This window comes from Larus michahellis, chromosome 2, assembly GCF_964199755.1.
Source record: "Larus michahellis chromosome 2, bLarMic1.1, whole genome shotgun sequence".
Taxonomy (NCBI): domain Eukaryota; kingdom Metazoa; phylum Chordata; class Aves; order Charadriiformes; family Laridae; genus Larus; species Larus michahellis.
In genome coordinates this window covers 138,122,122-138,135,688 of record NC_133897.1, presented here as the reverse complement: position 1 = coordinate 138,135,688, position 13,567 = coordinate 138,122,122, and the positions used below count along the sequence as shown (strand labels likewise).

Sequence of the window (13,567 nt, the reverse complement as noted above, 5' to 3'; positions counted from 1 at the left end):
AAGGTACCAGAAGGAGGCAAGACGACAGAGGTGGAGGAGGCTTCCTGGCCGTGGTGTGCGTGCATGTGGACACGGGCTCAGGACTCTGGTGCGTGTGCATGCGGTGGTCACATCTGCACAGCTGAAAGACTCTTCTAAGCTGCTGTGTGAATGAGATGTGCTTACTGCTGACCGGCCGTACAGAAGTTTTGAGCTTGCTGTCTGCTCTTCCCCTCGTACATCACCAGTCTAAAACTGTTCGTCTCCTTACCTGCTCTGTCTTGACTGTTTCTCCTGTCCCTGGAGAGCAATTATCCTGTATCCAGTATGGGTTTTCATCAAACTCCACTCTTATTCTTCTGCTTCGAAACCTTAAATGAGATCAAGTTCAGTGGGGAAAAAGTAATGATTTCGGTCAGTGCAAACCCGAAACCTGGAAGAAGAAAAGCCAAGCTGGTTATCGATTGCGTGAGGTGAAGCGATGCTCTGCTAGTCCTGCCTACCAGCAATTGCTTCTCTGCCATCGTGCTTTGGCAGCTCTTTACTCAAAGTAGTAGCAGAACTTTTTGCAGCAGGCAAATGATGATGCATTTATCCTTCTCTCTGCAGTGCTACCCATATTGTAGTGCTTCCTGCTAAAATAGCGCCAATGATAGTAACATGGGGAAGCACAGAGGCAGGGGAAGTCTCGCAGCATTAGTGATGCTTAAATTGCAGAAAAACTGATGCCAACAGGCAGCAAAAAGAACAGACTGGAGGAAGGGGAAAAAATGATATCTTTTTTTAGTCATTTGTTATTCAACAAGCTTTACAAGCTACAGGCCAACTGCTGTCTTTTGATTCTTGCTTAGGTGCAAGAGGAGTGTGTTTTTATTAGGGATCATGATTTATTCATGTTGAGGAAATGTTCTGTTTATACCAAGTTCAGATTGCAAAGCGGTAGTTAGTAGATGACATTCAGACTGGAGATTTGCCTTGAAACAACATGAGAAAGTATTTCTTTTCTGAAGTCCGTTTCCCTTCACAGATAGTTTCCTACCATTAAATATCCAGTCCTCAGAAGAAAGAGCCCAAAACTGTGACAGGCAACTGCATTTGCTGGCTATGTAAATGCAATATTCATACATAGCTTTACGGAGGATTTATTTTCCACAGTGTATGAAGCAAACATCTCAATTAAATTGAGCAGGGGAAGACCTGGTTTTCATTAGCTGTGAAGACTTTCAGAATTACATTAGTTGCAGTTCATTAGATCTTATAATTGTATTTGCTGTGTGTCATGATGAGGGAGTGAGGGGTTTGGGTGTGCGTGGGGGGAACCCAGCTCGTAGATCAATCCCGCAGGACCCATGATTAGCATCTACTGCCTCAGTCCCTCGGGATCAAGCCCAGAGCTTTGTATTTCCCCCTCCACAGCAGGAGAGCAAGTGGGTAAAATGCACCCTGTGACAGGACGTTGGTGTGGGGGACAGGAAACAATGGGGTTTATTTTGCCTCGCTACCCCAGGCTGCTCCAGCTGGAAAGTGGGGCAGCACCGGTGCCTCGATGGGGAGGTGAAGCCACAGGATATGCTGGACTGTCACAAGCAAGCGGTGGTCTTCATTTGCCCCAGCTCTGCTTCCACTCAAAAGGACAGAATGGCATGATAATGCTAGTCTTGGAGAGAAAGTGCAATGAAATGGGGCAACCAGGTGAGGCCATGAAAAGACCTGGTGTGTCAGTGCTGCTCCCACTGTGCAAAGGTTTAGCCATGTGTTCGGTTCTCATGTGTCAACCAAGAAAGTCAACTCAAAGGAGTGTGTCTGAAGTCAAGAATTCAAACCATGTCTGCTGTACATAGCCTTTTCCAGAGGGTCACCACACATTAACCTCCCCTGCTTTTGTCCGTGATTTATAGACATTCCCTCTCTGAATTCTGTGTGTCTGAAAGGAAGAGACTAGGTATGACCAGCTTTGATGGTTATACCTAGTCTCCTATCTTTGAAGGTACTCCTGTCTTCACAGGTAGAAGTCAGTCTTCACTGGCCACACAGAGCACACAGGCAGCCAGTTTAGATTATTTTTACATGACTGAAGTTAAGGCAGCACCTTCCATCAAGGATCACGTGGCTGTGTTTCCAGCTCGAAGGAAAAAAGGAAGATCGTGTAGATGCAGCACCACCTGAGGACACCCGGCATCTGGGATCAGTTCTCATCTCTGCCAAAGAGCTCTTCAAAACCCACCAAATCCTTCTTTGTCTTGGACGTTTTTTTCATGAAAATGGAGTTATTTACACAGTGTTCTCTCATGTTCTGCCTTGGTCTTACCTAGGTGAAATGTAAACTCTTCAGGACGGGGACCTCCAGCAGTGAAGAAGGCTCTGCATATATGCACCAAATATTTAAGAAAAGCTGACATTCCTAATGAAATACAAATGCTAAAAAGTTACAAATCACTTTATTGACTCAATTAGAGTGAATAACGAGAAATTTGAACTTGAAATAGCTCTTCACCTTTACAAAGCACATCGCAAGGTGAACACCATTTTCTTAAAATTGGCCTGTCGCTAAGTTAAATGACTGAGCGCTGCCTCTCTTGCTGTGGGATATTACACAGCTCATTTCTCACTAATTCCTTTTGCTTCAAGATTATTTAATCTTAACTATAACAAACCCTTCAGATGTAATTTGTGCTCTACCTCCAAGGACCATCGCTTTAGCTTCCCTGGAACACTCCTGTCTTGCAGAATTTAGTATCTATAGATATACGCTAGTGTTGGCACTCAGTAATCTGGGCTTTTTAGATTTAAAACTCTTTTTGCTTTGGATTTTCAAAATTAGAATGATTTTAGTGTGCTTCATTTTGGTGGGATCTCAAGGCACGTTAAAAGGCTGTAATGTCCTGACAGTTGGATACGAGGCATTTTTTTAAATTTCTCAGTTTAGGTAGAGCTAATCTCACTTTGACTACTAAAATTTTATCAGTCTAGAAGTTAAGTATCAGTGGAAGTCATTTAGCCTTCTCCTGTGATGAGATCTCTCAGGTGGGATCCCGTAGATAGCATCCGGGTGAGTAAAAGCCTGTTTTTAGAGGTGTAAACATACAGAAGTTGGATCCCACTCTAAGTAGTAGTCTTGTTTTTTGTAAAAAAGTCCCACTTCTTCCTCAGCAGCATTTCACTGGAGACAAGCAGAGCATTGTGTTTTGCTGCTGCATATTTTGCAATCTTCTGTATTTTTATAAATTCAGGGTCCTTTGGAAACTGGAAGTAGCCTCTAGAAACGTACTATCTATCTATCTGTTGTGTTTCATGGGCCTGATTCAAACACCAGTTTGAGAACAAGTATATTGCCATGGATTTTACAGGACTTTTAGGTCAGATGACAGAGCCAATCTCTGTGTGTGCCCACTTCCCAGGCTGGGGGGAATTTCTCCGCTTCCATTATTATTACTTGAGTTTGCAAAAGGGTTGCTCGAAATGTTGTTGCACTGCAAAGACTGAAAGGGGACTTGGCGTGGTAGAATTACATAAACAGCAAAATGCAATTATTAACAGGCTGTGTTTAATATGAAACAGCATCTAGTTCCAGGAAAAGCAAAGCTATCAGGAGTAGTTGTGTCAGAGCTAGAAAACACTTCACAAAGACAGCTTTCATTTCTATATGCTCTAAAGTATGCAGTAATCGTGGTCTAATTACTTCACTGCAGCCAGAAAGCAATATGGGACATTGTGGGGGTGTGGGAAAGAGAATAATACGCTACAATTAAGCTGTAATCTTTGGCATGGTCACTCGTCAGATAAAGCTTTTTCTGCTCTCGCGTTCGAGACAGTCATGATTTGGCTGCTGAAGCCTGGGGAAAATATGTGGTGGTGTTCCTGGGAGCTGCTTCACAGAGGCTTCATTATCGGTTTCTTCCTCAGCAGCTGGCCAAGCCCAGCCGACGCTCCGCGTTTGCAGGCTGTGTCCGCAGCCCTCCGCTTTCCCCTGCTTGTGCTGGGGGGTTTTGTCCTGCTGGTAGTGAAACGGGGGGTGATGGTATTACCCACCGTGGGATGAATTTGTGAGCTTTAAGTTACCAATTTAAAAACCCGTTTGCTCAGAACTTGATTTATAAAGGAAGATACCTTTGGCGTATGGTTTATACACAGAAAGACCTTGTGAATGTGGCAAATAAATGTGCTAGCTACGTGACAAGTTAGATGGATAATTATGCACATGCATTAACCCCAGGATGCAGACTGCGTTTCACTGGGACATAGTCACGTTCACGTGCAATTATGCTCACCTTCCTTTGAAAATCCAGTTTTACGGTCTGCTAAGAAAACCTCACTCGTGACATCTCCTATTTTCTAAAATTCTCCGCCATTTTAATAGAAACTATTCCACTGCCTTGAAGCGAGCTCTTGGATTTCTACGCTTAATTGTTCTTACTGCTGTCCGGATTCTTTCCACTTTCCCAAATGTCTTTCTGAGGAGGAGAGGCAGCCTACGATGCAGGCTTGTGTGGAATTGCTAAAATTCTAGAAGGAGTAGAGAGGAGAGCATAGAAGGAGAAGTCGGGTCAAGTTTGAATATGTTGACCTGGAGGTGACGTGGTCTGACAAGGCATGAATGAGTTGATTGGAATATGAATGCAGACTGCGGTGTAAATCAGCGTTTACTGCTGCAAAGGCCTTTTTAAATTTTTCTGCAATGCCACAGATGGATGGTTTCAGAGAGATTTGGCTTCTCTTTCAGAGATGTTAAGACTTAGAAGGGGTTAAAAGTGACCGGTGGTTTGGGACTGTTCAGTTTTGGTTTTAGATCTGTTCAGTTTTAGATCTGTTTTTGAATTATAGAGCACACACATCCTTTGATAAGCCAGCTATGATTTCTGTAAAAGTAGATACAGTGGGGAATTAGATCAGAACCTCATTATTCTGCTGCTTCATAAAGCAGAAACATGAACTATTTTGAAGGCTTATGGCACGCACGGTCTCTGCAAAGCTCGTCTGACAGCCTGCAACAGCAGCACAGTCCATGTCAGTAATTCCTTCCAGAATCAGGCTTCCAGGACCAGGCTTTAATTATGTGCACATCTGGTCTCCTGCAGCAGTTCTTCACTGCTTGGAGTAGGACGTGTCTGTCTTCAACTGTTCTTGTTAAATGGGTACTGCCAAACCAAGCAGCTCAAAACACAACTGCACCAGAAGAGCTTTAATCTGGTCTTCTGGTCCTAGGAGAACCAGAAGGTCTTCTAGGAAAGGATTTGTCCTCATATAGTGCACAGGAACCCCAAAAGTGAAATGCAGGAGGTAGTGCATGGGAAAGGTGATCTTGGTCTCAGGTTTTGTGTAGCTCAGTACTGGATCTACACATAAACAGCTGGAAGCTGAAACAAGGCAATGCAGATGCAGAAACAGTAACATAGATCAGTCTTGCAACTTTTTTGTTTTTGCAGGGCATTTGGAGAAACTTCACAAGCGATGATCTGACTGATCTGGTTTTGCCGTTCAGCAGCGGGTAACTGAAAGCACTGGGAGCAGGAGGGGTGGGAAGAAGAGGAGGGCGGTAGGAGATGGAGTGGCCCAAGAAGGAGCCCTGTAACCAAAGCCCAGCACAGAGGCGAGCACGTGAAGCTCCCGGGCAGTGTCCCTTTTAGCCGAATCCAGCCTGACAGCCCAGGACAGGGAGTCGCGATCCCGCAGCCCTCCCCGAAACTCTCCTGTCCTGTCGCGTTTGGCTTCTCACATTCAAAGTCGCTCAGTTGTCAAAACAATTTCTTCCCTTGTCTACGCTCCATCTATAATTCACTAAGAAAAGCGGAGAGGTGAAGCTGTTGGCCTTTCCCACTCTTTCCCCTCTGGAAAGTGTGGGCCGAGTGTGGTTTGCAGCAGGACATGAATGAGCGGTTGTGAAACCCAGAAGCCGGGAGGAAGGCAGTGGGAGAGGGACACGCTGCCATCTCCTGCCCGGCCTCCCTGATCACCAGGCCATGGCGTCCGCCTCTCGCCAAGTACATCCCGTACGTGTTTCTTGCGAAGCACATCCTGTGCATGTTTCACTGTAATCTTGGGCAGATCTTTGCTCAGAAAATCCAGCTCAGACCCGAAACTCACTGGATCTGTCCGCTGCCAGGCTTCAGAGGAGTTCAGGTCTCAATCCAAGCTTTTCCTCACTAGTTGAAATTGTCGCTCCATGCGCTCCCTAAAATTGCAGCCTATATCTTACACTCAAAACTGCTTCACCCCCAATACATCTTTTTTATTCTTCACTTTGGCAACAAATCTGCACTTGCACATCCTAAACTCCCCTTGTCACCAGCTCAGGCTGAACTGCCTCGGCTCTGCTTTATCCCTGCAACAGCTGCAAGGAAAAATAACACATTATTCACCATGAAAGCGCGGGTCATGCAATGAAATATCCGTCTTTCTGAAACCGCAAATGTAATTGGGCATTTAAGTGCAATTTTGAGGAAATGGCTACGGGCAGTATTTGTCATATAGGTTCCACTAATGGCAAATATTGATGTCTGAAAAGCAAGAGAAAGTTCCCACAAGGAGGAGAAATTTTATTCAATATAGTGTAAGGATTAGTTTTCTGAACTGACAGTGGCTTTGAAATGTGAATGCAAACTGTGGTTTGCATTTTGCCTTAGATGAAATAACCCGGTTTTTTACCCAGGTGTTCCAGGCCTGTCTCTGTGACTGTTTTTTAGAGTTCAGCATCACCAGCAACTTGTGTGGAGATTTCTGTGGAAAGGGGACAATAAAAGAAATCTTCATCTTAAAAGATCTTCATGTACGAAAAAAAAAACCCACTTTTCAAATGACTGTTGTTCTGTCTCAGCGATGTCTCTCTGCAAGGTTAAACTGTTCGAGTCTGGCAGTCACTCAGGCGTGGTGGGAGGACTTTTTTCAAGCCCAGCAGATGAAAGGCCCCGGGTCAGCTCCATCAGCAGCAGCAGGGATTGCATTTAGCTCTGAAGCACCCTCACAAGAGCCACACGTCTCTGTCCCCAAACAGAGAGCTTCACCAGAGGGCAGCACAATATCGCTTTTTATTGTAAAAGCAGACTTTAACCATTTCAGCTAAGAGCTTTTTGACATTAGCTGCTTGTTGTTCCATAGTTATGATTGCAAATAAGTTTCCCTCTAAAGCTATCCGCTGACGCAGCTCTAAAATCCATTCTATTAGTCATACGTTAACATTTGAGTGCCCAGGCATTCACCAAGTGGCAGCAGAGGGAGTCCAGACAGTTGTACTTTCAGTGTAGCTCTGTGCCAGGTTTCTGCCCAGGGCTGGTCCAGCTGGGTGTTTGTCCAGCTTCAAGTATTTCAGAAGATCTCCTGTGTTAAAGGCACCATCCTGAGTGAATAGGATTTCAGCCGCATCGTTTGGGAGGCATTAAGCAGTAAGAGTAAGCCCTCAGATGGCATTTTGTGAGAAGGATTCACAGAGGGTGAATGTAGGCATGCTTTTTTGGTATTATAATTATATTTATGTCTGGTTGTCCTGTATGCTGAGCAGCTTCTAGGTCCTCAAGCACTTATGCCAAGCTTTCGCTGTTCAAGGAGCTAAGAGGAGTCACTGGTCACACCTTGCCTGCTCAGCTTCCCTCATGCAGGGCTTGATCTGTCATCAATCTGTTCCAATTTGTTACTCTGTTCTGCTTGCACAGGTAACTGGTGTCTCCTGCAGTTGCCTCGCCTGGTTGAATGCCACTGTACTTTTCTGACCTTTTCTGACACTTCTCTCTCTCTCAACTTACAGTCAAAGCTTTGGTATCTGAATTCTTGCTCTTTTGCTGTAAATTAACTACATTTTCTGTCCTTGCTCATTCTCTTTGCTCCATTTGGCTTCTGCCTGGTGGGATGTCTCATGTCTAGCTTCAATCCTGCACTTCACTCCTGCCATTGAGACGTAGGTCTCCCTTGGCTCACTCCCTCTGATCTCGCTCCTTTTTAAGCCCAGGCTCAACTCCATCCACTCCTGCTCATCCCAGCACTTCCTAACTCTGTACTGAAGTCTTCAAAGACCCAGCTTTTCCATGGGACTGCTCCCCATGCACCTTTAGCTTTCCTTAGCTCAAGTATTATCTTTATTTAAAGGCCAGCAGCCTTAAGAATGTATGTGTAGAATAAAAGAACAACTTTTCCTACTGCATTAGCTTTTGGTACATTACTTAGTCTTCTGAGAGGAGAGTAGTATTGCTCTTCAGAGTAGCTATAAAATCATGAACTTAGTAGTATAAATAATTTAAATTATATCTTTCAAGACAATCTTGTGTCTGCTTTAAAAAAAACATGTGATTCTGTTCTAAGAAAAACGAAAAATATTTTTAAATCCCTATTCTTTTTCTTATATTTTTCTTTGCCCAATATTTGGGAAAAGAAAAAAAAAGAAAAGAGGTTTCTTTCTCATTTGCATTCTCTCTTTTTATTTCTTAGGAAAATTAGAGAAGACAACAAAAACACTGAAAAAAGATTTGATTCAGTTTTCATTTTTTTCACATTTCATTTTCAATTCATCCTTTTTTTCCAAGGAAGGAAGAAAATTATTATTTTTTAAAGGCAAAAGGATGGGGGAAAAAGAAGGCAAAAGATCTTTTAAGAACAATTTTAAAAGCTTTAGCAGGGCAGAAAAGGTCTTTGAAAATTCAAAGAAAATAAAAGTTGAAAAGAAAAATACTTTCTATTCAAAACAGTTAACAAAGGTTTGGAGCTAGTTAAGGCAGCCGGTGCGGTGTGCTTTGTAGTGTTTTCTGAATGAGGACAGTCCGTCCCCTTTACAGGAATCCATCCCATTGCTCGGTGCCCTTGCACCTCATCAGAGAGCTCTTTGCGGGCATTACACCAAGTTTTCTTCTGACTAAATCTGACTCCAGTTCTCTTAAGGCCTCTCCATTTCACAGTCAGTGATGTGACTATGACTCAGCGTAGAAATAACCCGAGTTTTGCTTTAAAATAGGGACGAGGAGAGCTGTATCAGATTCACACCTGGAAAATACATCATTTTTAGAGTGGTCTGCCATGGTTTTTAAAGGTTTAATTTTTCATGCTCTACCAAGATAACCACAGAAGCACATTGCTCGGCAGTGGTTGTCCCCAAAGAGCGATGGCTTTTTGGTGTCGGTGCTCAAGGCTACCAGTAAGATGTATCTGTGCTTTGGCGAGGTGTGTGACACCTACTCTTCCTATCCGCTGTATTTATGGGTTTGAGGTTTGTCTTTCCAGGATTGGCAACTTTTTCCATCTTTTGTGTGTTTCTTCCCATTTCAAGTTATTGCAATGCCATTACTATCTAAAAGGAAAAAGAAAAAAAAAAACCAACCAAAAAAACCTTTTATCCACCATGGATAAGTTAGTAAGAATTGGTTCTTCTTGGAAGGTGTCCAGAAGTCTGATCCTGCTGCATGGTAGCACGCAATGAGCCTATTTTATGTAGGAACAGAAATGTTACTTGTAAGAGCTACCCAGTCGCAGAGTTAGCTGACTCACCAGATCTCCTTTGACGTGAGTGGCCTTTTTCTGGAAATTAATCCTTTTTCTCGTAAGATTTTAATAACAAAATGCTGACATTGTGGGTTTTGATACAGATATGATATTAGTACCTCATTTAATTTGCTATTTCAAAGCGTGCTTCTGCTGCAAAGAAAAAAAATAAATGCGTACATACATATTTCATATATAAAAATATATATGTGAAAATATATGTATAAAATTAAAGTAAGTCTTAATGGCTTTAGACATTATTCAATCTTATTTTTCTGCTACGTTTTTGTTCCCAAAAGATGACTGCTCATTTCTTAGCTATTGTATTCCATTTCAGTGCTTATCAATCTTGAAGTCTGGCTGAAAGTCTGTAAATAGACTCTGCGTAACCTATCCCTAAATTATGGAGAAATTGATATCTTCAGCAGTGCAGAATGAAAGACTTCTTTTTAATTTTGCCATGTCAACAATGTATTACATCAAAAATACGTATAAAATTTTAGAATATATTGAATACCAAAACTGATCTATTGTAAATGCCGTTTCCCCGGGATGTTTCTCCAGGGGCTGCTGTGCTGTAGCCGAAGTTGTGTTTATTCAAGTTCTTAAAAACCACTCTGTCTACTTTTCTCATGAGTTGTTTTCTTAGACTCAGGTGGGGAGAAGCAAAAAAAGAAAGTTCAGTAGTATTACTCTCCAGACATGCTATTAAGAAAATAAACGTTTCACAAAGAAATGATATTAGATCTGATCTGCTGCGAGAAAGGGTTTTGTGGTATTACTTTCAAAGATTTACCTACCTTTTTTGTCACTGTACTTTAATCACCGAATCATGTGGAGGCAGGAGACGTTGAGAGGGAGGGAGGTAAACGTCTCCTGCATCTCTGGTTTTGGCTTCCTAACCTTGCAGAAGTTGGTTTGGAAAGCTCACTTTTCAATGCAGTTAACAAATATCACTGCAAACCAGACTACTCTGTGCCTCAAAGTGGATTTATAAACTTTTTCCTCAAAACACAAGTACAGAGATACTGAGCTACATTTTCTTTGTGTTGAGATTGTAGATCGGTAACAGCTTGCATTAACATTTGACAAGGTTTGTTCTATGTCACCGTCAGAAATGTAGCTGAAAATCTCCTTGGCTGGCTGGCTGGTACTGGAAACTGGTTTTTTGCCAGATCTGGATTTGAGAATCTATCCTGACAGATTTGTAGTTGTCAGATTCATTCTCTTCAAAATTTATATTCACCTCTCATGGTGGTTTTTCTTTTTGCAGAAACAGAAGGTGCATGCAGCACAGATGCCAGCCTTCTCCAAGGAATAACCTCTTCATCCCCAAGTGACGCCAGCTCCTGCCAGTACCATGGGGCCAGAGGGTGGTTTCGTAGGCAGCGGCCAGGTCCACGTCGTCCTGTGGGGAAGTTTGGCAGCCATGACAACGCTCTTGTTCCTCACCTTCCTCATCTTCCTCTGCTCCAGCTGCAACAGGTAAGGCTCAGGAGCTCAGCAGGCAGCAATGGTTCTTCAGTCAAGTGGAGTGGGGATTGAAATAGCTTTGCTAATAACTAGTTAGCAAGAAATACTGAGGACTTAGGCACACAAATAAAAAAAGTACGGTACAAATTCTGCTTTCAGAGCAAACTTGAATTTGCACAGTTCTGTTCATTCTAAAATCTAAAATTTATTTTTTTTTTCTTTTGCTGTGAAGGAAAAACACTTGTGTTTGTTTGCTAGGTGCTTGCTCCTCAGCTGAAGCCTGGAGCGCAGGGGACACTGGCTGTGAGCAGATCACACCACTAACCTCAAACTGAGAAAAGTGGGCCAAACAGGACCAAAAAAGTTTAGGTAAAAAGGAAAGGAAAACAATTTCTATATACGTCAGCTTAGCTTTGGCCATTCCTGAAAACCAGGGAATTGATCCTGCTGTTCAAGCCAAAATGAGTGAGAATCAGTGATACTAATCAATGTCTTGTACTCATACCTTATGCTTACTTTCTTCTCCATAAGAGGGTTCAATTTCACCAACACAGGCACTTCTACCGACTTGATTTATTCACATTTCAAGGCCGCTTCATGGCACATAAGCTGAGCCCCGCTGGTTCCACAGGGGAGCTGGGCAGCTTGCCCTCAGTCCAGGGCACCCTTCCACCAGCTCAGACCAGTCAGGTCCTTCACTATGAGGAGCAGCACAGTTCAATCAGCTAAGCGTAAGGCAGAAGAAACACCTATAACACATAACTCAAAAAACACCTATCCATAACTCAGTACAGCAGCAAAATCTTTGGTTTGGGCCCCTATGCCTGTAGGAGCATGTTCTTGCATCTGTTCAGCGCTGTGGGCATCGAGGAAGTTCTGCGGACATAAAATACACTACACTGGCATAAGATGTGTCTACAGTGGAAGGCCCTGGTTTTCAGCAGGATTTCTCCAATGCTCACATTGCAAAAAAAATGCTGTGGGCAAGACCAGACCCCCAAAGTTAGTTGGAACGCTAAAAAGCATAAGTTGGAACTTGTAATTTCATGTGTTTCAGGAGAAATGCCTTTTTAAGCTGTTAGGTGACATGTCAGCATCTTCCTATTCATCAGTTTCCTGTGATACCTGTGTAAAAATAGTAGAAATATGGTTTTTTTTATTTATTTAAAAGCATAAAAGCTATTTTAAAAATCCTTAAGCCCACAAACATGCCAGATGGTTTTTGTCAGAGTTAGGTTGACGGTTGGACTAGATGATGATCTGAAAGATCCCTTCCAACCTAGGCGATTCTATGGTTCTATCGTTCTATGTTTTGTCTCGTAACACTCCAGTCCTTGAAACATCTCTAGCAAGGTGTTTTTAAAACAGACTCCAACCACTGAATACGTCTTTGCCATTACAAAGCTACATTGTCAGAAAGTGTCTGGTGATGCTTTTAAATAAATTCTTGTGTTGCTAGTCTGGATGCAGTATCTTTTCATTTCAGGTCATTCTGTAGGGCAGGTTGTTTATGCATAAATGCAATTATGTAAAATTTCTTCCTAGCTTACTCTTCAAAAATGGTTGAGGACACAGAAAACTGAACAAAATCTGTTCTTTCTGAAATGTCAGAGTCAGAAAAACTTCCAGAGAGGAAATTAAGTATTTGTAAACTTTAACCCTTCTCTGCATTGGTGCAGCCTTACTTAGCTCTGTTTTCTTATTTCCTAATTAGGCAGAATTTTAACAGTTGCTAATGTAGGAAGTGCGCTGCATCGCAGACTTTAGAAGAAGCACAGATTTCATATTGTCAAAGTTTTCTCACCTTTTTACTTGCCCTTTCGTCTAGGGGAAGGACTATTATTATAGTAAGCTCGTTGTTTATTACAGTATTTCAGAGTACGAGCTGTATTTCCAAAATGGTAAAAACTGGAAACGTGATCCATACTTTGAGTCCTGTGAAGTACCCAGTGAAGCAGGATTCATTTTAAAATGAAGGCCTCTGCTGCTATGAAATTTGTAGGCCTTCTTAAACTGCTCATGCTTACTATTAATTATATTTAGCATCCTGAGTGGGAGTAGGCTGGATTTTGTGGGGCTTAATTCTTCATAGGATGAACACCTGTTACTGACGCAGTTTAAGGAACTCTCCGGGTAGTCTGTCACCAAAACATGTATTTCATCATATATCTCTGAGCATTTCAGATATGAATAAGTTGAGGACAATAGTATTTTTATTATCATCAGTTACTCCTTACTGTGATCTCACGCTGACGGAGACAAGGGTTCGTGTGTGTTTGTTGTACCTCTTCAGGTATGTTTATCACCACCCTGCCTCGGTGGTGACTGTACACAGAGGTCATACCAGTCCCTGTAATAATTTTCAGTTATTCTATTTTCAATATCATTCTGAATCACAGTTCTGTTCCCTGCAGGTGTGTAAGGCCTATTAATGACTGGCATTTGTATATTAGCATAATCTGTAGTAACAGTTCATACGTCTTTTTCATTAAGGGAAAAGAAGGCCAAACATCAGAACGGAGATCATGAAAATCTGATGAATGTGGTAAGTATTTATTTCTGGCAGCTTGTGTCTGTCTTGTGGTTGGTTTGTACCAAGCTCCTTGCAAAATACCGCAGATTGGAAAATAGCTCAGGAATTTGGAGATGGCTGCGCAAA

At 42.4% G+C, this 13,567-nt stretch overlaps 1 protein-coding gene across 6 annotated transcripts in view; it reads left to right on the top strand.

The window, feature by feature from the left end:
- PAG1 (phosphoprotein membrane anchor with glycosphingolipid microdomains 1) overlaps positions 1 to 13,567 on the top strand; it is a 117,184-nt gene that overhangs the window by 82,803 nt on the left and 20,814 nt on the right. For all 6 annotated transcript variants that reach the window (XM_074577335.1, XM_074577337.1, XM_074577336.1 and 3 more), the window contains 2 exons: positions 10,709 to 10,920; positions 13,402 to 13,453. In XM_074577335.1, coding sequence (XP_074433436.1) covers positions 10,796 to 10,920; positions 13,402 to 13,453 — 177 coding nt within the window. In that variant the 5' untranslated portion in view covers positions 10,709 to 10,795. The remainder of the gene's footprint in view (positions 1 to 10,708; positions 10,921 to 13,401; positions 13,454 to 13,567) is intronic.